Below are 27,615 nucleotides of genomic sequence, written 5' to 3'. Positions count from 1 at the left end.
CCGGGATCCAGGGTTGGAGTCGGAGTCGGGGTCAGGGCCGCGAGCGGGCCCCGCCAGCTGCGCACGCTCCGCGACCCTCGGGCGCCCTTGCTCCGTCCGCAGCCCCGGGACGCGCTGCGCCCAGTCCTCCCGGGAGCGGCGGCCCAGCGCGGAGTTCCGACGCCCTCCTTTTCGGGCCCGCCAGGCTGCAGCTCTCCTCGCGGCGCTCCGCACGAGGTGGCACCTCAAGCCGCTGGACAACCTCAGCCGGAGGAGGGGTGCAGCGGACCGCACGGCCCCCGAACCGCGGAGTCGGAGGGCTCCCAGCCAGCAGGCCTGCCCGCGCAGGCGCCCCGAAAGGACCCGACCGCGCAGGCGCGCCGAGGTGACCCGACCGCGCAGGCGCGCCGAGGAGACCACCACCCCCCCCCCCAACCCCACGACCGCGCAGGCGCCCCGAGGAGGGCCGGACCGCGCAGGCGCCGCTTCCGGGTCAACATGGCGGCCGCGTGGCTGCTGCTGCGCGCTCTCCGCCGGGGGCCGGGGCCGGGGCCGGGGCCGGGGCCCGGGCGGCTGCGGGTCCCCTCCTCCGGCTGGAGCCCCGGCTGCTCTGCCGCGGCCGGGTGGAGGTGGCCGTGTGTCGTCCACAGGCCTCAGATGGGTGTCGCCGGGCCTGGAGGCAGAGTCCTGCAGGTAGCGCGCGGGCCCCGGGCGGCCGCTGGCCGGCGGCCGGGCGGGGCGGGGCGGCCCGGCGTGAGCTTCGCGGCCCTCGCCGCGCGCCGGTTTCCGCTCGTCCTCCTGGCGCCGTGACGCTGCGTCGCGTGGGAGTTCTGCCCGCCTCGGGGCCCGGGGCTGGGGGCCCGACGCGCCAGGGACCCGGTGCGCTGGGCCTCCGCGTGCGGGGCGCCCCGGTGAGCTGTGCTCCGGGCCCGGGGGACGTCGGCGTTTCGCTCGGGAAACGGAGTCTGAGCCCTCGGGCTTTCCCGCTCATCTCTTGCGGCCTCGCGGCCTCGGGCGGGACGCGTTGTTGTGTCGCGCTTCGCCGTGGCGTGGCCGCTGTCGTGCCGCAGCCCTGTTGTAGACTCCTGACCGCCTTCCCGAGTCCGGGGGCAGCGCTCTTGGTTTGGCTTTTTAGTTCTACGGAGAAGGAAAACCATACCTTACTATTCTTAGTCAGACTCGGATTAGTCCATGAAAATAAGTAAGGACTGAAGTAGGCAGTTCACACATCCTTGTGAAATCTGAACGTGTCACCTTGCCAGTGGCTGTGCTAGCCATAAAACGAAGCTATCTGGGTGAAACAATGTTTCGGGCTGACTTTGAAGAATGGCTCCCCCCCCCCCCCCCCCGCCCTCACTGTATCTAACACACTGATGTGTCTCATTTATTGGGCTCAGTGCACCCTGTGGTCCTCCCTGATGTGCGTCCTGGCCGTCACTGACCCAAGAATAGTGGTATCAGTTAGATGGTACAGTAGTTGTGCAGATGAGGAATGCTGAAGCTGCTGCTAACAGCAAATTACACGAACATTCTCCTTTGGTAAGGAGCTATTTTTTTCCATAATAGCAGCTGACTAGGGATGAACTAAGGAAAAAAAATTTTAAATAAATTAAACAGGAAGAAACGGCCACCACAGAGGTAGAAGAAATTAAGTTGGACCATTGACCATGACATAAAACACATTCAGGTGGGAAACTGGTGGACTCACTGGGAGTGTCCTGCAGGGAATGGTTGTCAGGAGCAAAGGGTACGGCAGCCGCTGTGGCCTAGTTCCTTGGGTCCCGCAGGACAGCCGTGAGCCTCGGGGCACAGAGTGGCAGCCAGTGCTCCGCACCTCGAGCTCAGTGTTTCTTTGACATGCTCATTTGTTTTCAACATTTTGATGTTGTCTTTTTTTCTTTGATGTTATGTTAAGACTTTGAGATAATGCTGACATTATTGCTTCACATTTCAGGACATTGTGAATATTACACATGAATATTGGAGCTTTTAGGAAAGCTTTTGCAGCAAGGAATTAGTGTGCATTGCCTGGGCGTGCTGTGCATCGTTCTTTTCTCTTTAGAGTTTCTGGCTGCAGCTGCTAGCCCCTGCCTTTGACGGGACCAGCAGGTTGTTGGTGAAACAGCATCTCATCCAGGACCCGGTCAGACTCTGGAAACTTTTAGGTGTGTATCTTTCGAAAGACAGAAGTGACAGGCAGAGCCTGTGGCGTTTGTGAATAAATTTGGAGAGTGTTGCCTGTTTTGACGTCATCGTCAGAAAAACGAGATCACTGAGAGGACCTTCAGCCGCTGCTCCGAGTGAACTCTCAGGTGCTCTGAAGTGAAGTTTATAGGAAGGAAATTTGAGGTCTGAACAAGCCATTTTTGCTTTTTTTGAGTTGTCTTTTTTTTTTTTTATTCTGGCAATAACTGGGCTGCTTGACGGAGGTTTTGCATGTTTTGTAGCCAGCTCCAGGAACGTTCTGTCAGGAGCTACAGACTGGCTGTGTATGTTCTATGTGCAGAAGGCAAGTAAACACGGCCTTTTACACTGGAGTTGCCCTCCTGAATGACATCCTGTGACATCTTGCTGTCTCATTTGATCTTAAGTCAAAGGACCTTAAGGGTTGACACTGGGACCCCTGCATTGGGACCTCGGAGTCTTAATTAACTACTACGCCACCAGGGAAGTCCCATGTTGGCTAATTTAAATTACAAAAACACTTCAGTTGAAGTAGTTTATTATTTATAATGAGTAAATATTGTATTAAGAATGATTATCCCAAACATCTAAGTCCTGTGCACGTAGTTTCTGTTCTGTGTTGGTTATCTGCATACGTATTCTTCTCCGGGTGTCCCCCTGTAGCTGCAGGTCTGATTGTGGTTATTCCTTGTAGGAGGCACTTACTACTTTGACACCTCGAGGAGGAAGCAGAAGACTAAGGACGGTGATAAAGCCCAGGGGAGGAGCCCTGACGATGACGAAGGTACACCCCTCTGGTCTCAGCGGTGGCTGCCTTGGTGGTCTGCACGTGTGCTCTAGTCTGAAGCGTAGGAAGCCCATCCCAGGAGGATGCCCTGATCACACCTGCCCGCATCTCTAATGCCCATCCTTTCAGGGATGCCTTCATCAGCACCTGTGTCCCTTGTCCTGTTCAGAGCACCCAAAGGCAGATGGGGTTTCTGTCCTCCGTGTGGAGAGGGCGAACCTCGGATCTGTCCTGGACTCAGAGCCCTGGGGGAGGCAGGCTCCAGCCTCCTCGGCTGAAGCCCTGCCCACGTGCACACCTGATTGGTGTCGCCACTGCCTCCAGGCCCAGAGGAGAGGATGGCTGGAGCATGGCCTTGCGGAAGGAGTGGGGTCCCAGCCCCAGGTCACAGTGAACTTGCTGGCAGGTCCTGTCTCTACTCTGGAATTAGAACTCGATGATTGTGTGAAGGGGAGGGAAAGGAAAAAGTAACTCAGGGCTGAATTGACCTCTAAGGTGACAGCTGGCTGCTGGGAGCTGACACACGTGACAATTTTGCGAGGCCTTGGGAGTGGCTGGAGCGTGCCCGGCGCTGTGCTCAGTGACTCGTGTTCTTTCTTCAGAGTTACTTTGACATTGGCCCTTTCTACACAGGAGGACACTGGATGCCTCCTCTGTGCTGGGTCAAGGGAGGGATACGTGTGTGGGGAAGTGGCGCTGATTTTGACATGGCTGCAGTGGGAGACCCGGGGGCTGGGGGCCCCAGAGGAGGTGCTTTACTCAAAGGCCAGCCGTGCTCAGGATCAGGCTCCTGTGAGCCCCAGACGCCTCAGGGTGGAAGGCAGCCTCAGAAGTGCTTTCCTTATCAGAGCCTGGGCCTGCCGCCAGAACTGCACACAGACTGGTCCTGTTGCCCAGGCCCCATCTTTCCAGAAGGGCACAGCCATCCCGGAAGCTTAGTCGGAACAAGACGGGTTCCCGACCAGGTTTTGGGAACTGTGGGCAGGACCTGCTTCCTCAGTCATGGCCCAGAAATGTCTTCAGGAGCAGGGGGTCTGGAGGTTCGGCTTCAGAGCCCACTGGTTATGGGATGAAGCCCCTCATGCTCGACTTTCCAGGAGGGGCTGCTGTTTCCTGATGCTCACGGCTGTCCTTTACTGGTGGCACCTTCGTTTAACTTGAGAGGAGCTGTAACGTTCCACTTTAAAGCTCAGCGGGGACAGGTCTTGGCTTCCGTAGTACCCTGGTTGGGTTCTGATTAGATGTTTCTGGTTGTGGAACTCCTGGCCACCTGCACAGGGTGGTGAGTGCTGCATGGCTCCTTTATCATCTGCCCCAGGGAGAGCCCCTAGGGGACCTGGCTCTTCTTTAAAAGGCTTCTGAGTCTATTTTTTTTTTTCTTAACTATATTGTCAGGTCCTAGTTGTGGCATGTGGGCTCTCTAGTTGCAGCATGTGAGCTCTCTAGTTGTGGCGTGGGCTTAATTGCCCTGTGGCTGTGGGATCTGGTTCCTGAAACGGGTTGAGCCTGTGTCCCCTGTTTTGGAAGGCAGCTTCTCACCACTGGAGCACCAGAGGGGCCCCAGGCTCCTGATTTCAGAGCTTTCCATGCATTCTTAAGCATTTTACGGCATGATCTTTGACCATGCGTATTTTTCCAACTTTTTTTTTGGCCATGCCATGTGGCATGTGGGATCTTAGTTCCCAGACCAGGGATCAAATCTGTGCCCCTTGCACAGGCAGCACCAGGGAGTTCCCTCCTACAATTTTTTTATATGATTTTTTAATATTTTTCCTACAGTTTCGTTGGTTTTGTCAGCAGTTCCAGGTCTCTTACTCCACACGTTTCCATGGGAATTTACTCTGCACACTGTAATTCCTCTACCTTCCGGGGCTGTAGAGCTGGCAATCCCAGTTCCCCCAAGGTTTCTAAGCACCTTTTGCTGACGGGGAGATACCATACCCAGCTGGAAAGGATGAGTGCTGACTGTTGAAGGAGAGCCCGGTCAGGAGTCTTTGCTCTCCGTTCAGCTCAGCTCTGTCTGCTGAAGCGCTAAACGCCAGACTCAGTGTTCGGCGAGCAGCACCCCGGCAGTGATGACTTGTAGTCTGTTACCAAGATCATAGTTTTTCTTTAAAGCTGATTTCTTTGACCACTTACATGTCTTCATGTCCTAAGATATGTGATGTATCTTCAAGTGTGTCATTCATTTCAGAGACATTCTGAGCTGGAGGAGGAAAGTGAGGGCTTGATTCACGAGAAAACATGCAGGATTATGGAGAACAAACGCCGAGGAGCTGATCCCGGCAGTCGGGAGCGTTGTTGCCTCCCACCGGGTTAATGCTGGGTCCGGGAACACACAAATTAATGAAACAAAATAGAAAGTCCCGAAGCAGAGTCTGGTTTGCCTCAGAATTAGCACGTCACTCAAGTGGCATTTCATGTGATGGCAGAAAGGGTGGATGGTGTGAGAAATGGTTTGGAACTGTTGCTGAGTTGTTTGGAAAGAGATTAAATTAGGCTCTCATTCCGCATACCAACATAAATTCTGAGTGGATTAAATCATTACATTTAGAAAACAAAACTGTAAAAGAATTAGGAGAAAATAGAGGGGAACGTTCCTTAACTTGAAATGGGCAGAGCCTTTAGAAGGAGAAGGCGGGTGGCCGGAGCGGCTTCTGCGTCTGCCTGGCCTTGTCCCGTCGCCCGGACGGGTGCTTGGTCCTGTGGACACTGATTTCTGGGAGGGGCGGCCGCGGCCACCGCCACGTCCTTCCCGCAGCTCCTGACCTGCTGTGGATGCGGGCATGTGCTCGCCCTGCTGAGTCCAGCCGCAGGTGACCAGCAGGCGCTGCGGTGCTGGGTGGAGAAAGGGTCTTGACGGCCCTGGGGTGGGTCTGCACCTCCCTGCCTCCTTCATGTGGTTGTTTTATATTTTATTTATTTGGGGCTGAACTGTAGCTTGTTTTGAGAAAATGGGATAAGGTTTACATCTGTTAAATTTGCATTAGACAATAATTGTTTGCTTAGCCAGAGAATTTTCCCATGAGGGTGTGTTCTGGGTTGTGAGGAGTTCGTAGGCCCGTGAGCTCTCAAGACTGCTGACCGCGCGCAGGGAGCACAGCCCAGTGTCCTGCTCAGACCTGCCCTCTGAGAGCCTTGAATGAGAAAGGCCATTCCTGAAAGATTATATACCGTGCGGTTCTCCAAACACAAGATCACAGAGCTGGAGAGCAGGTCGGTGGTTGCCAGGAGTTGGTAGTGGAGTGTTTGTGTCTTGATTGGTGATGGAGACCCAGAGTTCACCTGTGATGACATTGCACAAAACTGAAACCACACGGGAGTGTGGGTCACACGCAGTGGCTGTGTCAGTGTCCACGTCCTGTCTGTCAGGGCGTTCCCAGTTTTGTCGGGTTGGCCGTTCAAGGCTCCGAGCTGAGTAGAAGAGGTGGTGGTGGCGGGAGGGGGCTCTGCCACTTCTCTCGAGGACGTGGAGTCTGCAGTTACCTCGTCGTCAAAGGTTAGCACTCAGCGATGGCTGGGTTTCCAGAGCACCTTCTGTGGACGGTGTGCCTCATCCTCTGTGAGGTGCACCCTCGTCTCCGTCTTCAGGTTTCTTTCCGGGGGGCTGTTGGTCAGGACCAGCCCCGTGGTCTTCACGAGGACCGGGTTATCGCTGCGTCCTCCCAGTGTTCGCGCGCACGCCTGGGAGGGCCCCTGCGATGGTTTCCTGCACATCCAGCAGCGTCGTCACTCGTTCCCTTGTCTTCAGGTGGCCGATTCAGGTGACTGACGGCCGCAGTTGACGTCCCCTCCCCCCCGAGAAGGACTCGTGGGACCGTGACTTCCCGGTGGTCCCGCAGGCTGCTGTCCAGCGGGTGGACAGCCTGGCAGCTCGGGGCAGCAGCCTCTGCTGGACACCCTGGACAGGGTGCCAGGCACGCGGGCAGTAGAGACCTGGGGGCGGCCCTCCGCTCCCCGCGAGCTGGGTGTGTGAGGAGGGGCGGGCGCGGAGAGCTGGGCTCACGAAGGCTGCTCCATCCCCTGTAGACAAGACACGGGCACCGGTGCCCGTCGGTAGCCCCGTGTCCGCGAGTCCGGGAGGGAGGATGGACGTGGTGGGAAGCGGGCGGGGCCTTCTGAGTTGGGGGGATGTCCTTCCTGCCCAGAGTGTTCACGTGCCTTTGCGGCACAGAGTCCCAGGGTCAGATCTTGTTCCACCCCGTGCGTCTCAAGAATCTTACGTCTGCTAGCCGGTCCTGCAGCTGTTTCCCTGTGTCTTCCTTGGACTGGCCCTCGTCACTTCATACCTGAGCGATACCGTGGATGTGTTTTGTTACGTTTGGTCTCCTTAGGTTAAAGGTTCAGAAATAGAGTTAGTTCAGGAGACTAAATGTTTTCGACGGCCCCGATACACTCGGCCAGGTTGCTTTCAGAAGGCGTCGCTGGTTGCGCCACCGGAGAACGTGTGCGGGGCCGGTTCCCTGCGTTCCCGCGTGTGCTGTGAGGGCACGTGTAAAGCCTGTGGGCTCACGTGTGGGTGCTGGGTCTGGGACAGACGTCTCCTGCAGTCCTGGGGGCTTTGTCAGCTCCTGGGTGCCTGGGCGGGGGGCTCGGTGACTTTGACTCGGAAGCCGGAGGAGGCTGTATTTTAACCTCAGATGTCAGTGAGCTCTCTGGGAGCGTCGGGGTGAGCGCCCAGCGTTGTGTGGGTGTGATCGCCGGAGGCTTCTGGAAGGTGCTCCTCCTGCTCGGCCTCGCGCAGGCTGCCATGGGGGGGTGGCGGGAAGTGCGGTTGCAGGGGTGATGGGTCATTAGAGAACAAGGTTGAAGAGTAAATATTTGAGAGAGATGGCTTCTCACTGAGGACACGCATCTGCTCTCCATGGCGAGGGGTCGCCTTTATGTAGTGGCCTTTGAGAGCCTGAAATACCAGACATGCTGTTAGAATCTGTTGTAAGATAGGATGATACCTAAAAAGTACCTTCGTTCCCAGAACGGCCGCTATGGCAGGCTTCTCAGGCTTCAGGTTTTTAAACTGATTTAAAATGCTTCTGAATCCTCCAGGCCGCCTGTTGGAGAGGCAGGTGGTGGGTGTGGGCGGCTGCACCTCCAGGGTGCGCCACGGGCCGTGGGGCCCCGAGTCCCACCACACTCTGTCCTTCGGGGTGGCCACGGCAGCCCTGCCGGGTGTGCGGCGAGGCCTGCGGGGAGGGCGCGCGAGTGGTGGAGGCTGCGGTCGCTGAGGCAGGTCTGTCTCGGGCAGAGCTGCCGGGGGACTACACACGCCCTTCTCAGAAGCCATTGTTGGCCTCAGGTCTGGGAAGGCTGCATGGAGTGTCGGGGAGGATAGGCCTCCCTGCGCAGCTGAGCGAGACTGGGTGGTTCTGGGCCCCCTGGTGTGCGGTTGAGGGTCCGGTGGCTGCAGGCTCTGGGTAGGTGCACCCCTGGGCGGTGGGTTAGGGAGACCACGTGACGTGCCGGGTCCACGTCCCTGCCCCCCGTGTGCCTGTCGGGTGGGAGGAGGATGGTGGCCTCTCCCGCCTGTGCCCTGGGCCGGAACTCCTGCGACCGGTGTGAACAGCGGAGGGCTGTGGTGGGAGAGCGTGTCCGGTGGTTGCGGTGAAGAACAGGTCTCCGGACTCTGGAGTTCACACTGCTGTGTGCACTGTTTTTCCAGGGGTTCTGTGGTGGGTGACGTGCAGCTCACTTGGGTGTCGGTCCCGGGTGGGGGGCGGGGAGGGCGAGTGGGGGCGGCGGCGGGGGCGCTCACTGGGCCGCGGGCTCGTGGGGCCTGGCGGGCCGGGCTCTGTGCTGTCGGCGCGGAGGGGCGTGGCGGTGACCTCGGACGGCTGGTGAGTGGCCGCTCTGTTGAGATGTTGGCTGCGGGGCAGGCCGGTGCAGGAGGCGGGTGCAGGAGGCGGAGGCCGGGCCCTCCTGCCGTGCGGGGGCGGGGCGGGGGGCGGGGCTCCGCCCTGTCTCATGGCCGCTCTCCCCCCAGAGGAGCGGCGGCGCCGGGAGCGCGAGGACCAGATGTACCGCGAGCGGCTGCGCACCCTGTTCGTCATCGCCGTGGTCATGAGCCTGCTCAACGCGCTGGGCTCCAGCGGCGGCAGCATCTCCTGGAACGACTTCGTGCACGAGATGCTGGCCAAGGGCGAGGTGCAGCGGGTGCAGGTGGTGCCCGAGAGCGACGTGGTGGAGGTGTACCTGCACCCCGGCGCCGTGGTGTTCGGGCGGCCCGTGAGTGCCGGGCCGCGGCGGGGCTGCTGAGAACAGGCTGGGAGCGTCTGGATTTAAGGAGGAGGCCCGGAGGCTTTGAGGAGGGGGCGCGGCCGCGTGTCCCTGCGCTCCGGGCGCTGTGTAGGGAGGAGGGGTTCTGGGCTAAGGGAGAGGGGCCGCGGGCGCCCTGGGTCAGCCTGGCACGCGGGCGGGGGCGGGAGGTGACGGGGCTGTCCCGGTGGAAAGGGGGGGGAGGGCTGGCCCTCGGCAGGAGCAGGACCCTTCAGGTGCGTGGGGAGGGGCAGGCTGCAGGCTCCGGGCCGGGTAGAGTTGGGCGTCAGGGAGGGGGCGAGATGCCCAGTGGCAGTGCTGCTGGGAAGCGGGGGTGCACGGAGAGCGCTCGTGCAGGCCCTGCCGTGAGGGCACGTGGCTGTCCAGCCTGCCTTCCCATCTCCGACCCCCTCTCCTTTCCCGCGGGAGCAGGATGCCAGCGTTAGGCCCCCGAGAGGTGACGTCGATGGGAGAACACTCTGGGAGCCTTTCCTGTTTGTGTCGCAGGCGCCTCTGTGCCGGCCTCAAGAGCCGCCTTGTTGGTGCTTCAGTGCAGCACCTGGCCAGGGACCCTGCATCAGGCTTAAAAGCTCTGTCTCTTTAGCATCCTTTCCGTTTTCTGTGAGCAGTTGGGACAGTGGGAAACCAGGCAGTGGAATCGGGCAGCTTTCTCCACGCCAGGGGGCCACGGGCCTTCCGGTTGGGCTTGCTCCTGTGGGCGGAGCGTGGCCTCCCTGACGGCAGCTCACACGGCGCCCCGAGCGCGCTGCTCTGCTGCTGGGCGGGTTGGGTGCTGGGCTGGGGGCGGGGGGCTCATCCTGCCTGAGCGAGCTCGGCCGTGGGCACAGCCCAGCCCTGTGAGCGTCTCCTCCTTCGCCGCTGGCCGTATCGTAGAAGTTCAGTTCCAGTGCGCTTGAAAGGCCAGGGGTGTTGGTGGCCGCTGCCGGCCCCAGGGGAGAGTGGCCTGGTGGCTGCTGCAGAAGTGGCTGGTTCGGGACCAGGGGATCAGAGAAGGCTTTACAGGACCTGGGGCTGAAGGGGCTTCTGGAATCACACGTTTGCCTTTGGATCTTGACATAGAAAGAGGATCATGTCTGTTTTTCCCTCCCACCCAGTTGGCCAGGGCAGCTGTTTGAGTGGTGGAGGCGCCCGTGAAGCTCTGACCGAGTGTTTGGGGTCCTTTAGGTTAGTCCAGCGGCAGAGGCCCTGGGGCATTCCAGTGCCGGGCGTGGCGGTGACTGGTGGGTCCCTGTGTGCCCCTCCGTAGTGACCGTCATCCCGCAAGGCTTTCGAGACGCTTGAGAGGAAGGGGAACTCTGGCTGCTCGGTTTAGATTTTGAGAGTGCCTAGAGTCTGAGCTCGGAGCAGTTTAACTCTGCAAGGCGTGGGCCCGGCTGCGAGGAAGATGAGTGACGTGGAATCGGGTGGAGGCGATGAGACCAGCCCTCTGGGAGATGCCACCCGCTCCCTCCTCCTCAGTCTCGTCTGCCTGACGACCAAGGAGCCCACTCGGTTGACTGTCAGATCCTGTGGTTACACAGTAAACCTTCGCAGGGTGACGGTGGGCCTGGCCCGGCACAGGAGGCTCCTCACCGGGGCTCTGCTCTGCCCTCGCGACGGAATGCCATCCGGGTGCTGAGTTTAACACGCACGTGCTGCCCTCCGTTTGCTTAAAATGTTGTGTCAGTGACGATTTCATTGTCATTGTGTGTGAGAAAAGGGAGACTTTCCAGACGCGGAGGAGGCTTCTGAGCGGCAGGCCTCTGCTTCTGAAGCCCTGCAGTTGCCTGCACAGTGTGGCCGGGGCCCCGCTCTCTGTCCTCGCGGTCAGCGGTCCAGCCTGTGTGTCACTCTCACGGTCCCTCTCCTTTCTGCCCCCAGCGGCTGGCCTTGATGTACCGCATGCAGGTGGCAAACATCGACAGATTTGAAGAGAAGCTTCGAGCGGCCGAGGAGGAGCTGAACATCGAAGGCAGAGACAGGATCCCCGTGTCCTACAAGCGGACGGGGTTCTTTGGAAAGTAGGTTGGCCATTGCTGCTTCGTTAACCTCTGGACTGAACCGGGCTTGACTTTGTGATGTGAGAAACAAGCCCCAAACAAAAATCTCACTCTGGCTCTGCCCGCAGTGAACTGGGGCCCCTGTGGGAGGCAGACGTGTGAGTGGGTGGCACGAGGTGGCAGGCGTGCGGTCCCTTTTAGTCACTTCTTCAGTTGTCGGTGCCGTGTCTTAGCTCAGCACAGGGAGGGTTTGCTGTTGTCTGCAGAGAGGAAGGTGGGGCAGGAAAGGGAAAGCGGGTGGCCAGCGGAGCTTCTTGGTTCCGCGCCGCAGAGACGTGGAGACCTGTGCAGGGCCTGTGGGCGGGGGGGCCTGCAGGCTCCTCAGTGGGAGCACGTCCAGCAGCGGGTCCCGGGCCGCGTCCCTGGAGGCTCCCGTGCGCAGAGGTCTGCGTCCCCTCCTGGTGGCTGGCAGCGTCTGTGGAGTGCTGTGTGTCTGTCCCACAGCCCCCGGCCCTGCGGGCGCAGGGCCCCCAGGCTGCCCCCTGTTTGTTGTGGGGAATGAGGGGCGCGCCGGATGGGTGCCCCTCTTCCTCTGGGGGTGGTGCCCTAGAGTTTGGTCTCTCTACTACGATGATGATTTTGCTTTGGTGACCAAAATTGATGGCCTACTATTGCAAACAAAGTCCGTGGAAGGTGAAGAGCTGCTCTTGGCGGGCATGGGGCCCCAGGGCTCTGGACGGCGGGGGGCTGTTCCGGCTTCACGTCGTGGCTGGGGCTGCGTGCCCAGCGCTGCTGTTCTCCAGACACGACACTGCGGGAGCACTTGATGCTGGAGGGTAGTTGGTGAGAACTGGACGAGGAAACCCCTTTTCAGTGCTGGTTCCACAGGCTGCTCTCAGAGGGCGTGTCCGCGGGCCCAGCCTACGTGAGGCGCGTCTGTCGGCTGCCGCGCCTGAGGCTGTGCCCGCCTCTCTCTCACGCCAGTGCCCTCTACGCCCTGGGGATGACGGCCGTGGGCCTGGCCATCCTGTGGTATATTTTCCGTCTGGCTGGAATGACAGGACGGGAAGGCGGATTCAGTGCTTTTGTAAGTTGTACAAATCATCTCCCTGAACGTGTGGTCCTGGGATTTGTCTGTGTGTGTGCTCAGCCGTTTCCCGAACCTGCAGGGTGAGCGCACAGGGGACATCCGCCTGGGCGTCGTCTGGCAGCTCCTCTCTCCCTCGGCTTGGCTGGCGGGGGTGGGGGGAGGCGGAGGGGCGCGCGGCTCCTGCTCCGGCCGAGGCCCCTCCCTGATGCGGGGGCGGCTGAGCCGCAGGAGCGTCCACTGCGGTGTGTTCTGCGCTTTGCACTCTCAGCTGGATGTGACTTTGGGGGGGGGTTCCCTTACTAGCTGAGACATCTTTAAAGGTTGTCTTTAAAAGAACAATTCTGATACACTGTAAAAGTCTTCTCCTGTGGTCGTGGCGTTCATTTTAACTGTGTACTGTCCCCCCTCAAGTCGTACCTGGCTGCTCAGCCAGCGGGCCGCGGAGGAGCCCCTCCTGGGAACCGGCTGGGCGACAGAGCGCCTGGCTCCCCCTGGACTGGGGCCCGCGGCAGCCCAGGACTTGCACGTGTGCGGTTAGTGGCAGCACCGTGTCTCATTGTGGGGTGTGCCGTACCTGGCACAGACAGTTTGATAATTCTCGCACGTTTTGGCCTCTTTATTGTTGTATTTAAATAATACTGTGACAAAGTCCACGCAGCTGCATCTTCTGAGAGCCTGTCCTGAAGTAGATCCGGGCGGAGGTCGAGCCCCTCACTAAGAGCTTGTGTGTCCGGCCAGGTTGCTCTCCAGAAACTGACCAAGTAACATTTTTGCCAACACTGCCCAGAACTGCGTGTCCTTACGTAACGTTAACAGTCAGGAAAAGAAAGCACACGGTAGTGCGGAGGGTCACGCAGAGAGACACGATGGCTCGTGCAGACAGCGGGTCATCTAGCTGACGCAGGGAGTGTTTTCCTTGAGGGCAGGTCGCTGGATGCCAGGCAGCTTTCTCACTGTCCGCGCCCTTGCGTGTCTGAGCGCGCAGGAGGGTGGGGGCGGAACACGCAGGGGAGCCGGCACCCAGGGCTCCTGGCCCCGCCCTGCTGGAGGGCACAGGGCTCCACCCTTTGTCCTCCTGCCCAGAATCAGCTTAAAATGGCTCGTTTCACAATTGTGGACGGCAAGATGGGGAAAGGAGTCAGTTTCAAAGACGTGGCAGGAATGCATGAGGCCAAGCTGGAGGTCAAGGAGTTCGTGGATTATCTGAAGGTGAGCACGTGGGGGCCCCACTGCTCGCTGGACGGTGAGCCCCCTGCTTGGCCCAGACCTGCGTGGTGGCTCCCGTTGACCCTGGTGCCCTTGTCACCCGTCACCCGTCACCACAGAGTGCTCTGTTTTCCCAGAGCCGTGTGGATGCGGCCCGTTCGTGACCGCAGCTTCCTGGTTGTCGCGTCCCAAAGACCCTCTGGAGCGCTGAGGGTCAGCGTGTGTCCTCTGCTGCTTCCCCAGAGCCCGGAGCGCTTCCTGCAGCTCGGCGCCAAGGTCCCCAGGGGCGCACTGCTGCTCGGCCCCCCCGGCTGCGGGAAGACGCTGCTGGCCAAGGCAGTGGCCACGGAGGCCCAGGTGCCCTTCCTGGCGATGGCCGGCCCGGAGTTCGTGGAGGTCATTGGAGGTGGGTCCGCCTGGCTGCGTGTGCAGGACGCGCTCCTTCTGTGGTGGCCGGGTTGCCTTAGGGAGCGGTGGGTACGGAGGGAACAGACCGCTGACATTCTGGGGCGTCGAGGAGGGAGTGGGCTGGCCTGTGTGCAGCAGGGTCCTCCTGCTGGGGTTTGCAGACAGCAGGGGCCGTGCTCGTGACCTGCCCGCGTCCCCGTCCCCCGTGTCCTCAGGTCTTGGCGCGGCCCGCGTGCGGAGCCTCTTCAAGGAAGCCCGCGCCCGGGCCCCCTGCATCGTGTATATCGACGAGATTGATGCCGTGGGCAAGAAGCGCTCCACCACCATGTCCGGCTTCTCCAACACGGAGGAGGAGCAGACGCTCAACCAGCTGCTGGTGGAGATGGACGGTGAGCACCGCTGGGGCCGCGTCAGCGGGGGTGCTCGCGGGCGGTGAGGGGTTGTCAGCACCAGGAGCTGCTCTCCAGCGGGTGGTGACCAGAAGCACAGCTTTCCCTCTCACCAAGTCAGGACCGCAGTACAGCAGGAAAAAGGGGGAAGCGCCGGGAATGCTGTGTGGGGTTGGTCACAACGCTGGTGGTCAGTCTTGGAGGAGGTCGTGCTGCGCTGCCGGTCTCTGTGCCCGCGTGGGCGCTGCTCGTGCCTCCGGTGCCCTGCCAGGGGCGCTGCGTCTGCTGCTCTTGAGATGACCTCTGCACTGGCTCCCACACAATTTCTTTTTCTTTCTTTTTTTTTCGGGCTGTGTTGGGTCTTCGTTGCTGTGCACGGGCTTTTCTCTGGTTGCGGCGAGCAGGGGCTACTCTTCATTGTGGTGCGCGGGCTTCTCGGTGCGGTGGCTTCTCTTGTTGCAGAGCTCGGGCTGTAGGCACATGGGCTTAGCTGCTCCGAGGCATGTAGTATCTTCCCAGACCAGGGATCAAACCTGTGTCCCCCGCATTGGCCCACTGTGCCACCAGGGAAGTCCTTTTTCTTTTTAATGAAATTGTTTTCCTTTTGAGCTACTCCTGTAAGATCCTCTTGGGTGTGTGTGTGTGTAGATGTTGTATGTTTGTTTTTATTGTGGTAAAATACATAAAACCTAAATGTTACCATTTTAACCACTTTTTTTAAGTGCAGAGTTTAGTGGCAGTAGGTACATTCCCATCGTTGTATGACTGTCACCACCATCCATCTCCAGAACTTTCTTATCTTCCCAAACACAAACTATCCCCATTGAATACCAACTTGGCATTCTTCCCTCCCCGCAGCCCCTGGCCCCCACCATCCTCCTGTTTGTCTCTGATTTCAGTGGGAACGTGCAGTGTCTGTCCTGTTGTGGCTGGCTTCTTTCACTCAGCAGCGTGTCCTCAAGGTTCATGGGATCTTAGTTCTCTGACCAGGGATCAGACCCACACCCCCTGCAGTGCACGTGCAGAGTCTTAGCCGCTGGACCGCCAGGGAAGTCCCAGCAGTCCCTTTCTTTTGAAGGCTGAGCAATATTCCCTGGTGTAGGGTGGACCACAGCTGGTCTCTCCACTCCTCCGTCGATGGACACTTCTGGCCGTCGTGAGTAATGCTGCTATGAATGTGGGTGCACAGAGATCTTTTCAAGTCCCAGCTGCGTAGGGTCCATTTTTAATGTTTCTTTTTTTCTTTTTTTCTTTTTAAATAAATTTCTTTATTTATTGTCTGCGTTGGGTCTTTGTTGGTGCACACAGGCTTTCTCTAGTTGTGGTGAGTGGGGGCTACTCTTCGTTGTGGTGCACGGGCTTCAGTAGTTGCAGCACTTGGGCTCAATAGTTGTGGCTCGCGGGCTCTGAAGAGCAGGCGCAGTAGTTGTGGCGCATGGGCTTAGTTGCTCTGCAGCATGTGGGACCAGACCAGGGCTCGAACCCGTGTCCCCTGCACAGGCAGGCGGATTCTTAACCACTGCACCACCAGGGAAGCCCTTAACCTTTCTTTAATCATATTTCTAGTTCTGCTTTAGGTATTGTAGATAAGGAAGGCATTTTTTTCTTACAGTAGTTTTGGTTCTAAGAGAACCATTTGTTTGTGTGTTAATTTTCCTCTTTAATGTGTTCTTAGAGTTTGGGATGGTAGATCTGGTGGCCAGAGTGTGCACAGTGGAATCTGTTATGTGGCTAAGGGTGAAACTTTTAGCCTCTCATTTTCAAATAGTTTCAGACTTGGAAAAGTAGTCCACGTTCCTGTAGCTACCACTCACCCCACACAGCCCGAAGGCCGATGTGGATGAGGTGACGTGGGTGCCCAGCAGGCGCCTCTGACCTGCGGGTGTGCACTTCCTGGTCCAGGGTCCAGTCCAGCCTCACGTCGCTCGCCTGTCCTGTCTCCTTGGTCTCCTCCGGCCTGGGCCTGTCTCTACGTCCTCGTGCTCGTGACGGTCTTACTTCTTCCGGGCCAGGCCTGTGAAAGGATGTCCCCGGAGGCTGCCGTGTCCTCCTAGTGAGGCTGAGCCCTGCGTGTTTGGCAGGAGCCACACAGCAGCCCTGGTGGCGTCGCCATGCCTGCGCCCACGCGCCCTGACGCCGGTGCTGGGTAGCGGGCCTGCAGCACCGCGCAGGTCGGGGGCAGATGCACAGGAAGCATTTCGGTGCCTAAAAGCTCTGCAGGTTGAAAATGAAAGTATGATTTCTCATAGCCACGGAAAGGGCTGCCTCGTGACTGCCTGAGAACGGTTTGCTTCTGGAGCTGCGCCTGGAGACCTGTGTACCCCTCTCAGCCGGGTGTCCGTCGTAATGACTCCAGGTTTCTGGCCTGTCTGAGGAGCGAGCTTCTTGGGGAGGCCGTGCCCGAGAACTCAGTGTCTGTGGACATGAGAGGCGGCTGTGGGGCTCATTCCCTGGAGACGGGGCCCCACTCGGACCCCTGGGCCCCGTGCCCCTGCTCTGACTGGCCCCTCCCTGTGTGCTGGGCTGTGAGTGGCTGGACCCTGAGCCCACTGTCTGGTCATCCACAAATTAGACTCTGAGTCTCCGGAAGCCCCATCACAGGGTTTGAGGCTCTGCTGTCAGACGTGCCACATCGTGACTGTGGCGTCTGGTTCTCTCTAGGAGAACAGGTGGCCTTGGGGATGCTGTGGGACACGGGGCAGAGTGTCTCTGGAAGATGCCCTCGAGCCCCACGGCCCCGGTGGGCACGCCGCACGCATGTTACCGGCAGACGCCCGCCCCAGCGCTGGCCCGGGGGCCCGCGGGCCGTGGCGGGACACATGGAGTGCGCGTCCCTGCCCTCCCCTGCCCTCCCCTCAGAGCGGCGGTTTCGTGACGTGTCGAGTGAGACTAAGGCACGCCCTCTCCCGTAGTCGTGACCTTGTGTGCGTGATGGCAGGGCTTCCTCTGGCCCTGCTGTGGCCAAGGCCCCAGGGCAGAACCGCCTCTCTCTGCTTCCGTTGCTTTTTGCACTTGAAGCCGGAGACCACCCTTCCCGGCGTCGTGTGCCTCCAGGAAGCGTTCCCAGCTGCTCCTTCCGTGACGGGCCCCTCTGTGCTACCAGGAGAGGCACAGGGTCCGCCGCCTTTGCTGCAGCCTCAGGACCCCCGAGAGGCTGTGGCGGGGCTGGGCCACCACCAACAGGCCTTTGTGTGCAGACACAGCTGAGTGTCCTCAGCCTTCGGATGCGTCTGAGGGGCCTTTGTCACCCCTGGGGGAGGCGCTGCATCCTCTTATCCAAGTGCGGAGCACGGAGCAGCCTCGTTGCCGACCGTGGGAAGCCGACCAGGGAGGGGAGGAGGCCCAGCGCACAGGCGGGGGCAGGCCACCTGCATCCCCTCTCACAGCCCCGTGGGCGCAAAGAGGCCGTCGTGCCTGGCGCCCCACGATGGATGTCTCTGTCCACACCCCCATGAACTCAGTTCCGCGCTGAGTCCACAGAAAGGCTGTGGTACCTCACCAGCAGAAACCTCCTGTGCAGCGCAGGCAACGGTGCTCAGTGTCCTGTAATAACCTGTGACGGAGAAGAACTTGAGAGAGAACATACAAGCACACGTATGTGTACATAAACAGAACTGAATCACTGTGCTGCATACCCAAGACACTAAATAAACGATCCTTCCATTTAAAAAATTAGTTAAGAAAGAGAAACCGCAGGTAGCGCTCCCACGGCCTTTTCCGTGTCACTCTGTGACCGTGTTAAGTGGATTCTGTGTGAGGCGTGAGGCTTGGTCCTGGCTCACGTTTCGTGTGTGGACGCCCAGCTGCCGCGGCACCTCTTGTTGAAATACCATCCTTCCTGCCCCGAGCCTCCCTGCCGGGCGGCTGCTGGTCCACGACTCTGTCCTCACACAAACACGTGCCCCATTGCCTAGCTTTGCATTCAGTCTCGAAAGAAGGTAGAGTGATTCCTCCCACGTCATTCAAAATAGTGGCAACAGCAGACTGGTGAAGATGTGAAGAGACTGGATCGCAGATCTGTGTTGGAAACGGCGCCTGAATTTGGATGAAGCAGGCGGGAAAGTGCGCCTGTGAAGCAGCCGGGGACGCACACTTGACTCCCCGTGGCCGGGGTGGAATGTGTGCCACCTCCTGGCTGGCGCTGCACACGCTGAACACACGCTCAGCACATTGACCCGGTGTCCACAGAATACGCGTGCGTGTGCTTACTTGTAACAGCTGAAACCTGGAAAGAGTCCGCGTGTCCTTCGGTGGGCGTGTGGCCGCACCCTGGTGTGTCCTCGTTGGGGACGGGGCAGCCGTGAAGAGGCATGGGGTGGTGGTACGTGCGGCCGCCAGGCTGGATCTCGGGATTTACGCTGCGTGGAAGAGGCTGCAGGTGACGTGACCCAGTGCGTGTGAGGTTGTGCACGTGGCAGCGTCCTAGAGGAGGAGAACGGAGGAGGGGTGGGGGAGGCCGGGCTGTGCAGGGAGGTCTTTGTGAGGCTGGGATCGGCCTCACACGCGTGCCCGGCAGACGCGGGACAGCGGCGTCCGCTCCCGCGGGAGTCACGGAACACCCGGTGGCAGGGACGTCTGTACAGTGCCTGCCACGTGCTGTGTGTCCACAGCCACGCAAGTCCCTGAACAGGCCCTGTGGGCCACTTGCGGACACTGCGGCCGCGGCCGTTCTGTGGGAACCCCACGCGCTCCTGGCTCTCGCACTCCCGGCCCGCCCGCCGTTTTCCTCTGCGTTTTCCCCGCCATGTTCCTGCTGTTTCTCGAGGTTTTTTTCACTGTTATATTTGGTTGGCCAAGAAGTTCAGGGTTTCCCATGTCATGGAAAACCCTGAACGTACTTTTCTGCCAGCCCGACGTCATCTCGGGGTTCTGTGTTGACAGCCCCACCCTGCGGCAGGCAGGCTTTGGGAACGCGAGCAGGGAGCCCCGGCAGGTCTCCCAGGCAGGACTCTGGGACACGGGGCAGAGGAGGCCCTCCGTCCCCAGGGGGCCCCGGGGAGTGGAGCCAGGTCTGTGCAGGGCCCCGCCCGCCAGCAGGCCCCTGGTTTCCACGTCAGCGTCTCACTTCTCCCAACACTGAGCAAGGCAGGCGCGGCAGAGGGGCTGGGGTGTCACGTGCGCTGCTGGCCCTCCCTTCGGTCTGAGTTTAAAAGCCAGAGTTATCTAGAGACGCCGCCTTTGAGTTGGAAAGCAGACGCTTTTCTGCACTGTCCACTTTTGGCCCGTGAGTGGGCCCCAACTCCTCGAGGTGGCCTGGCTCACCACGTCCCAAAGTGCAGAGCCCAGGCTGGGAGCCTGGCCTCCAGGAGATGTTTTTTTGAAGTTCCGGAGTGATTTCCTTGGGGTGGCTGTGGTTTGGGCCGTCCTGGTGGCGTCAGCCCCTCGGCGAGGTGGGTGCCCTCCCTGGGTCGGAGGTTACTGGGCCCCTGGCCGATGTCCTGGGTTGTGCAGTGGCGTGAGGGGCCTCTGATGGAGGCCGGCCGTGCCTGACACACCCTCAGAGCTTAATTCTGTAAGATTTCTTCTAAACGTCACTTTCGTTGAAAGATTTCGTATAGGTGATTTAAAGTTGTGTCAGTTTATTGCAGGTTTACAAAGTTAGCAAAAGATGGATTTTTGGCATCTTTGTTTCGTAAGCTTTGTGTTATCATGCTTTTCAAACAGTCACCAAAGCAGAGAGGAGCCCGCTTAGAGGCCCGTGTCCCAGCCCAGCCCCGGTGCCTGTCCACAGCTGTGGCCAGTGCTGTGCCCCAGCCCCACTTCCTCCTACCCCGCGGGTTAAAGCAGCCCCAGAGCTCTGAACCTTTGGTGCTCTGGGCGCCTTTATTCACATCAGGAGAAATACCGGCACGTCCCTGTGACGCTTGTTCTTGCCCGCATCTGACTTCCCGTCCCGGTCGGGTCCCCCCCTCTGCCTTGTGGGATGCTTTTGCAGTTGCTTTCTTCAAGGTAGCGTCCAGCCCAGGTCCACAGGTACATGTGGGCCGTTAGGGATGGTTACTGCACGTGCTTTTAAATGCTCCCGGGAAACCTGGGGCTGAAAACGCAGGCCCTCAGACCCAGTGTTGGGGGACACACGCCCGACGTCCCAGCAGTGGCGGGCGGCTCTTGCGCGCGAGGATGAACGTTCTCCCCGCAGGGCCGGGGTCTGGCCACGGAGGACGGCTGTGGGGGCGGAACCAGGTTCTGACCTGTGGTTCTGCGTCTGGGCCGCAGCTTGGCAGGGAGGCAGTGGGTGCTTGCTCTTGTGGTTTTGGTGGGAGCACTCAGGAGGGATGGGCCCCGGTGGGTCCTCGACTCTGCGTTCAGGTACCCCGTCTGTCCCGCCCCGTGCCTTGAGAGGGGGTCCGTGGGAAAGCCTCTGGGTTGGGGACTCCGCCCTAGTGGCCACTGTCTGTCCCTCCAGGAATGGGCACCACCGACCATGTCATCGTCCTGGCGGCCACCAACCGAGCTGACATTTTGGACAACGCCCTGCTGCGGCCAGGCCGGCTGGACAGGCACGTGTTCATTGACCTTCCCACGCTGCAGGTCAGTGCGGCCTGCCGGGCCTCGGCCCCTGCTTTTCTCCTGGTTTTGGTCCACGCCGTCTTCCTCTTTATCCCGGAACGTCTGTGCCGAGTTCTGTGGCACAGTCTCTGCAGAGCCAGCGCCTCTGAAGCACGTGCTGCGTTGGCTCCGGAGCTCGGGCTGCACGGCCGCCCTGATGGCGTGGAGGGTGCGAGCCCCGGCTCCTCTCAGGCCTCTGCTGGGATGTCCACTTCTGGGAGTCGGGCCTTCATGTGGCCCCCAGGAGAGCAGGCGCCCAGCGTGGGCTGAGGACCCAGCAGGGGCAGGGAGGGGCTTGGCGGGTGAACGTAACCGGCGGCTGGGGGTCAGCGTTCCGTGGAGACCCGCGTGGGGCAGGCCTGGGTTTCCGTCCTCCTCACACAGGGTACGGAATAGCCTTTGCTGTTCGTGATGTGCTTTGTCTTGTCGTCTCCTTTTTTCCTTCCAGTTTTGAGATGCCACCTGCAGCCCTGAGTTGGTTTCTCAGAGCAAAAGCCGCCCTCACAGCCGTGGCCCCTGCCTGCCGGGCAGGCCTGCGGGCTCCTGAGTGTCAGCTGGCGGGAGGCTGCCCCCGTGTCCTTTGACCGCTGTCCTTTGTCCTGTGTCCCGCAGGAAAGGAGAGAGATCTTTGAGCAGCACCTGAAGAGCCTGAAGCTGACGCAGGCCAGCAGCTTTTACTCCCAGCGGCTGGCGGAGCTGACGCCAGGCTTCAGCGGTAGGGGCGCTGGTCCTCGTCTAGGGGTGGAGAGGGCAGAGGGGGCTTCCCCGGGGACCCCCCCCCAGCCCTGCTCTGGGCCCCGCGGCCAGCACAGCCCAGGTGGAAGTGAGCGTGCACACAGCGGGCAGAGGTAGACTCTCCTCCCCGAGGTTTTGTTGCCTGTGAGCCCCGCCAAGGGGTCCTGGTGGTCCTGCCTTCGTCCCTTCCGGCTGCTCCCCACCGGGGCAGCCCTGCAGGCCGTGTCTCTCCCTGGCCCACCACTGCCCTCCCCTACGGGGTCCGTGTGATCCCAAACAAAGATTTTTTTCTGTATGGCTCTCATGTTATAGGGTAATGTAAGTTAAAATCCCTTTTATTGTGGTATAAATTTTTTCCCTTTGGACGTTCACATCCTGAACTAGAACCTCAAGGGTGTCAGAGAGCCTTTCTCTTCCCTCCACGTGTGTGGAGCACCAGGTGGAAGGAACCGTTGACCACAGCTGTGCGGCAGCTCACGGGGGGTGGGGGGGGGGCGGGGCGGCCCCCTCCCCCAGCCCCCCCCAATCCCTCTGCGTCTGCGTGAGCTCCCCGCCGCCACGCCCACAGGCGCTGACATCGCCAACATCTGTAACGAGGCTGCACTGCACGCCGCGAGGGAGGGGCACACGGCTGTGCACACGTCCAGCCTGGACTACGCGGTGGAGCGCGTCGTGGCCGGTACGCAGACCCGCCCGCTGGGGGCCGGGCGGCGGGGGCAGGCCTGGACACCGCACGGTGGCATCATTGCCCGAGATGGAGGACAGCGCAGGTGTTCCTGCTTTTATGTCAGGTCTCACAGTGAGACTCACTCTCCCTAGTTTAAGAGACTGCCCGGTGGCCAAGAGGAGACACGCTGTTCAAACAGAACAGGGTCTCGCAGACTCAAGTGTGAGTGTCCTCAGCCCGTCGGCCAGCGTGCAGGGCCCGAGCGCGTGGCCTCACCACCATCCACGTCCCGGGGTGAGGAGGGGCCGGCGCCTCCGGCCGCGCTGGCCCCCTGCTGCTGGACGCACAGTCCGTGGACTTCTGTGAGGAGAGCAGGACAGAGCGTCCACAGCCCCTGTGGCGACATCAGACGGGGTCACTGCGTCCTGTTCTCGGACAGGGTTCAGACCAGGTCACTGGGGACGGCAGCGAGGGAGCAGGTCCCCCCGCGGACGGGCCCACCCTTAGTTTGAGTTCAGCCCCACGATGGTGCCTCTGCCCCTGCGGGCCAGCGAGTGCACGTGGACAGAAGGGCCGGTGTCACGGTTTCTCACTGTGAACGACGCTTTGTGAGAGCCATTCACGTTACGTGGAAACTGATGCACTTGCAGCGAGAGCATCGAAGCAGGAAGGACCAGAGAAACTCACGCGGAGTCCTGCCTGGGGGTGCGGCGCCTTCAGCAGGGGGCTCCCGGGCATGGCTCGGGGGACCAGCCGACAGCCACGGCCGGCGCGTCCCAGGACGCGTCACTCACAGCAGGCGTGGGGGTGGCCCGGGCCGCGTGATTTCCCTAGCGCTTGCTCGGTGCCGCGGTGGGAGCATGAGGATGTGTGGACAGTTGGGCACAGTGGACGAGAGCTTAGGGGTGACTTGGGGGGGGAGGACGGGAGAGCGGGGCTGCGGCTGTCCTGCCGGGTCGGGGGGCGGGGGTGGGCCGGCAGGAGACCCGAGCGCGTGCCGTCAGCCCCCGCAACCCAAGCGAGGGCCTTGCTGGAGGGGCCGCTGTCTGCAGCGTTTGCGGAAGTGGGACGACCGAGGCCTCGCTTTGGCGCCACGAGAATGTGCCTGGCCGCCCATTGGGGTGGCCGTGCGCCGGAGCTCACCTTCCCGGGCGTTCTTCCAGGGACCGCCAAGAAGAGCAAGGTCCTCTCCAGGGAAGAGCAGGAGGTGGTTGCGTTCCACGAGTCAGGCCACGCCCTGGTGGGCTGGTTGCTGGAGCACACGGAGGCCGTGATGAAGGTGGGTGCGGGCGGCCCTGGGCCCCGGCCCGGCTCACTTCGGGAGCTCCGTGGGTTTGTGTCTGGAGGGGCGCGTGCGGGCCAGCAGCGCAGGCGAGGAGGGCGGGGTAGCTGCGGGAAAGCCACGTGCGGGCCTGGGGTCTCCCTCCCTGATGCACGGTCGGTCGTGGAGCGAGAATTGCCAGGTTCACGGTTGGCTCTGCGTCGGGTCGGTTTAAAGCCTTCTAAACCCGGAGAGGAGTGAGGGAAGCGCACGGTATGTGTCTTGTGGGAAGCGTCCTAACACCTTCTCAGGTGTGTGCGCCCTGCCCCTGCTCCCTGGCCTCCACAGCAGGGCGTCCCCCCCGGGGGGTTGGTCACAGCGGAGCGTGGCTCGTCGGGCTGTCTCGGATGCGGGGCCGCTGCCCGGGCCGTGCCTGCTGTGTCCTCGGCGGAGGGCCGTGACAGTCTCCCCGGCAGGCGGGCGGGACAGTCCCCTTCTGAGAAGATCCGGTAATCAAGGTGAATGCTTCCGTGCAGTTTCTCAAAAAAATTAACCTAGGAAAGTCCACGATGAAGTAAATACCCTGGTGTAGAATCTCCTGTTCTCGGGATTTTCCACCTGGTAACCGAGGGTCGTCCTGAGAAAGCACCCTTTCCTGCGCTCGGCTCGCTGCCCCGTGAAGTGGGGACGTGTGTATCCTCAGAGCCTCGGGGTGGCCTCCCGCTGCCGGAACCCTGGCGCCGTGGGCTCACCAGGCGTGGACAGTGTGGGGCCCTCAGCGGGTCGTCCCTTCTCGTCCCCTTTCCTTCAGGGACGCGTGGTCGTGAGCAGGGCCCTTGCGCCCGACAGTGTGCGAGCCCTACCCCGTGGTGCTGCCGTAAACTGGGGGACAGTCACATTTGCTCCCTGCTTTGCATCCTCCGATTGAAGACTGTCTTACACCCCTCCCCCCACATCTCTGACGCCTGAGTCCTGCCCACTGACTGAGGCACCTCCGTTCTGCAGGTGTCCATCGCGCCGCGGACCAACGCAGCCCTGGGCTTCGCTCAGATGCTCCCGAGAGACCAGCACCTCTTCAGCAGGGAGCAGCTGTTTGAGCGTATGTGCATGGCCCTGGGCGGCCGTGTGGCTGAGTCCATCTCCTTCAACAGGGTCACTTCCGGTGAGGGCTGGCGCCCACACACTCCCGCACCGTCCGCCCTTCTGCGTCGGGGTGGGGAGATCCGATGGAGGGGTCTGGGTAGCAGGATGCAAGCGCAAATCTGAATTTCATTACACGTTTTTAAAAGATGAGCTGCGGTCAGAGGGGATTTGGGACCAAGCAGGACTGTTGAGGTGATTCAGCCGTTAGCAGAGCTTTTCCCCACGTGCGCACTGGAAGCGCACGTAGCTGTTCGTGCTGGTGATGGCCACCACTGGCAGGACACAGGTGTCCCCTGGTGCCCACCTCTGCTGTCAGGGCCCGGCAGCCCCCCGGGCACCCTGCCCTGCACCCCCAGGAAGGAACGCCCTTTCTGACCCCACACTCCAGGGGCGCAGGATGACCTGCGGAAGGTCACCCGCATCGCCTACTCCATGGTGAAGCAGTTCGGGATGGCGCCCGGCATCGGGCCTGTGTCCTTCCCCGAGGCCCAGGAGGGCGCCGCGGGCATCGGACGGCGCCCCTTCAGCCAGGGCCTCCAGCAGATGATGGACCACGTGAGTTCGCCCGGGTCCTGGGCCACGTGCGGGGGGCGGTGGGGCTCGTGTGCTGGCTCCTGGGGGAACCGTAGGTGACGTGGGACCATGAGGGACGTCAGATAAGTGCCTCCAGCGACAGAGCCAGCGCCCATGGCCCCTCTGTCTGCCTGCAAGAGATGACCAGGTAGTGTCGCTGGCACGAAGCAGCCCGAGTGTGGAGGACAGGTGCAGGGTCAGGGGCTCCCGGAGCTGGCGGGCTGTCTGCTGGGCAGGCCCCTTGAACAGGGCATTGCTGGGGCTGGGCTGCTCTCCTGAACCCATGTCTTTACCGTGTACCTTAGTGTCTGTGCCAGGCCGCAGGCGACCCCCGTGCGCCGTGGCCAGCCACCCTGGCCCGTCACAGACTCTTCTCTTCCCTCGGCAGGAAGCGAGGTTGCTGGTGGCCGCGGCCTACAGGCACACCGAGAAGGTGCTTCAGGACAACCTGGACAAGCTGCAGGCGGTGAGCCCCCGCTGCCCCCGACTCCGCGCCTGCCTGTCCCGCCAGGAGCTGGGCCCGCCGTCACTGCCCTGCGGACACACCCCTCCCGTGCACAGCGCTCCAGAGCACAACATAACCAACGCGTCCCACCCAGCTCAGCTGAATCTAGCATCTTTCCTGCCTCGTTTAGCTTTGTATCATGAACCTGTCAGGCTAGTTCCTTCAGAGTAGATGGAAGGCCATCACCAGCCCTCCTGGGCCCCTTACCTGGCTTCAGCCAGTGGTGGGGTCTGGTCAGCGTTGTTTAGTCCTTTTCCAGCTCCTACACTTACCTTGTAAACTAAGTGGTAAAGCTCAGCGTAGTTCTGGGTACACGGAAGCTGCACACACGGCACAGGTGCCGCAGCCCACAGCCGTCGTGAGCGTCTTCCCTCAGTAGGCGCGTTTTCCACAGCCCCGTGCCCAACCAGCACGGACACGGCGGCAGTAACCACAGTCCACCTTCCTCCAGGTGGCCTCGCGTTTGCCTCGCCGCACAGTCTCGGCCCTCACGTCCGTCAGGCCCTCCTGCTGGACGGTCCCCCCTGTTGCTGATGGCAGTGCAGGAGGGCTGGGCAGGTGTGGGGAGTGACCTCACGGTGAGCCGGGGGCGCTGGGCCGAGAGGTGACTCCAGAGGGGACGCTTCTGGGGACCTGGTGGAGGGGCAGCTCTTTGTGGACTGGCCTGGCTCCGGTGTGCACGGTGACCTGCTCGCACCGTCCGGGTGTTCCCAGGCTGAGCTCCGTACAGCGGACCCCTGCGCGCCGCCTTCGCAGCCTGGCCTCCTTGCCCGTGATTCTGCACCCGCGGTTCATGGGTCGTGTAGTCGTGTCTTCACATTCATTGGAAAAAGTCTGTGTGTGAGCGATCTGAGCAGTTGAAGCCCGTGCTGTCCAGGGCCAGCGGTCAGAGCAGTCCTGTACGTCCGTCCCCCTGCCCACATGCTGACACCCACACGTGTGAAAAGACATCGACGTTGCCCACATTAAACAGATTGGGAAGGGAAGTAGAAAACACGGCTGGCAGCTGGCCTTGTCTTTAAGGTGGAGGCGGAGCGATTCTGTGCTCGGGCCACCCGCCTGTGCGCCACCCGCGGGAAGCGGTGGCTCCGGGGGGCTGCGCTCTCCCGCCCCCATGCTCTGCTCTCACAGGGCTCTTGTCCGGGCCCTCGTCCGCCACTCACACTGCCCTCTTGTTCTTCCAGCTGGCCAACGCCCTGCTGGAAAAGGAAGTGATCAACTACGAGGACATCGAGGCTCTCATCGGCCTGCCGCCCCACGGGCCCAAGAGGAAGATTGCGCCACAGAGGTGGAACGAGGCGCAGAGGGAGAGGCAGGAGGCGGGGGAGGAGGAGGTGGCCCAGCAGCACCCCCTGCAGGGGGAGGAGCCGTCCTGGCCCTGACGGCTCCTCCTTTCAGCCCTCGCGGGTCTCCACGGAAGGCCCCTGAGGCCTCTCCATTGACTTCCCTGCCTGGACGCGTGAGCGTCCCTGCAGAGGTGGATGGCGTTGCTTGTCTGCAGGCCGTGCTCGCCCATGGCGCGTGGCCTGGGCAGGCCCCCCCCACTCCGGCTCCTGAGACTTGGTCAGGATGCCCAAGGCTCCCCTGTGAAAGGGCCTCCGAGCCCCTTGTCGCCTCGTTGCGGGTCCCAGTCAGGGACAGGCGTGGGGCCTGGAGGAGTAAAGTACTGCCCCCCACTGCTGCGTGGACGGGCACACACGAGGGCCTCTAGGCCTGCCCGCGGACTGTGACACTAATAAATGCTGTGGATGGAGGCCTGTGTTTCCTGTGTGGTTAGCTCTGACCCGAGGGCTGTCCTGGGTCACGGGTCCCGTGTTCGCAGGGCATGGTGTCAGCTGCAGGGTGACCGGTTGGGAGCCCCTCCCTCTCGTGGGACTCTGGGACAGA

At 61.1% G+C, this 27,615-nt stretch overlaps 1 protein-coding gene across 2 annotated transcripts; it reads left to right on the top strand.

Moving 5' to 3' along the window:
* The first annotated feature begins 446 nt into the window (after positions 1 to 446).
* On the top strand, positions 447 to 27,481 carry SPG7 (SPG7 matrix AAA peptidase subunit, paraplegin). 2 transcript variants are annotated; one of them, XM_057711128.1, is made up of 17 exons: positions 447 to 672; positions 2,042 to 2,144; positions 2,858 to 2,947; positions 8,931 to 9,172; positions 11,084 to 11,223; positions 12,187 to 12,289; positions 13,376 to 13,501; positions 13,742 to 13,904; positions 14,122 to 14,295; positions 20,702 to 20,826; positions 21,457 to 21,559; positions 22,148 to 22,258; positions 23,410 to 23,525; positions 24,513 to 24,606; positions 25,039 to 25,205; positions 25,612 to 25,689; positions 26,913 to 27,481. In XM_057711128.1, exons 1-17 carry the CDS (start codon positions 478 to 480, stop codon positions 27,108 to 27,110), a joined length of 2,328 nt encoding a protein of 775 aa, XP_057567111.1. In that variant the 5' UTR covers positions 447 to 477; the 3' UTR covers positions 27,111 to 27,481. The 2 variants fall into 2 exon arrangements, with proteins under 2 accessions (XP_057567111.1, XP_057567110.1); XM_057711127.1 differs by having other exon boundaries at positions 448 to 672; positions 24,513 to 24,669.
* Positions 27,482 to 27,615: the final 134 nt, after the last annotated feature.

Source organism: Hippopotamus amphibius, chromosome 16, assembly GCF_030028045.1.
Source record: "Hippopotamus amphibius kiboko isolate mHipAmp2 chromosome 16, mHipAmp2.hap2, whole genome shotgun sequence".
NCBI lineage: Eukaryota > Metazoa > Chordata > Mammalia > Artiodactyla > Hippopotamidae > Hippopotamus > Hippopotamus amphibius.
The sequence above is the reverse complement of the archived record's forward strand: the minus strand, read 5'-3'. Positions and strand labels throughout refer to the sequence as shown.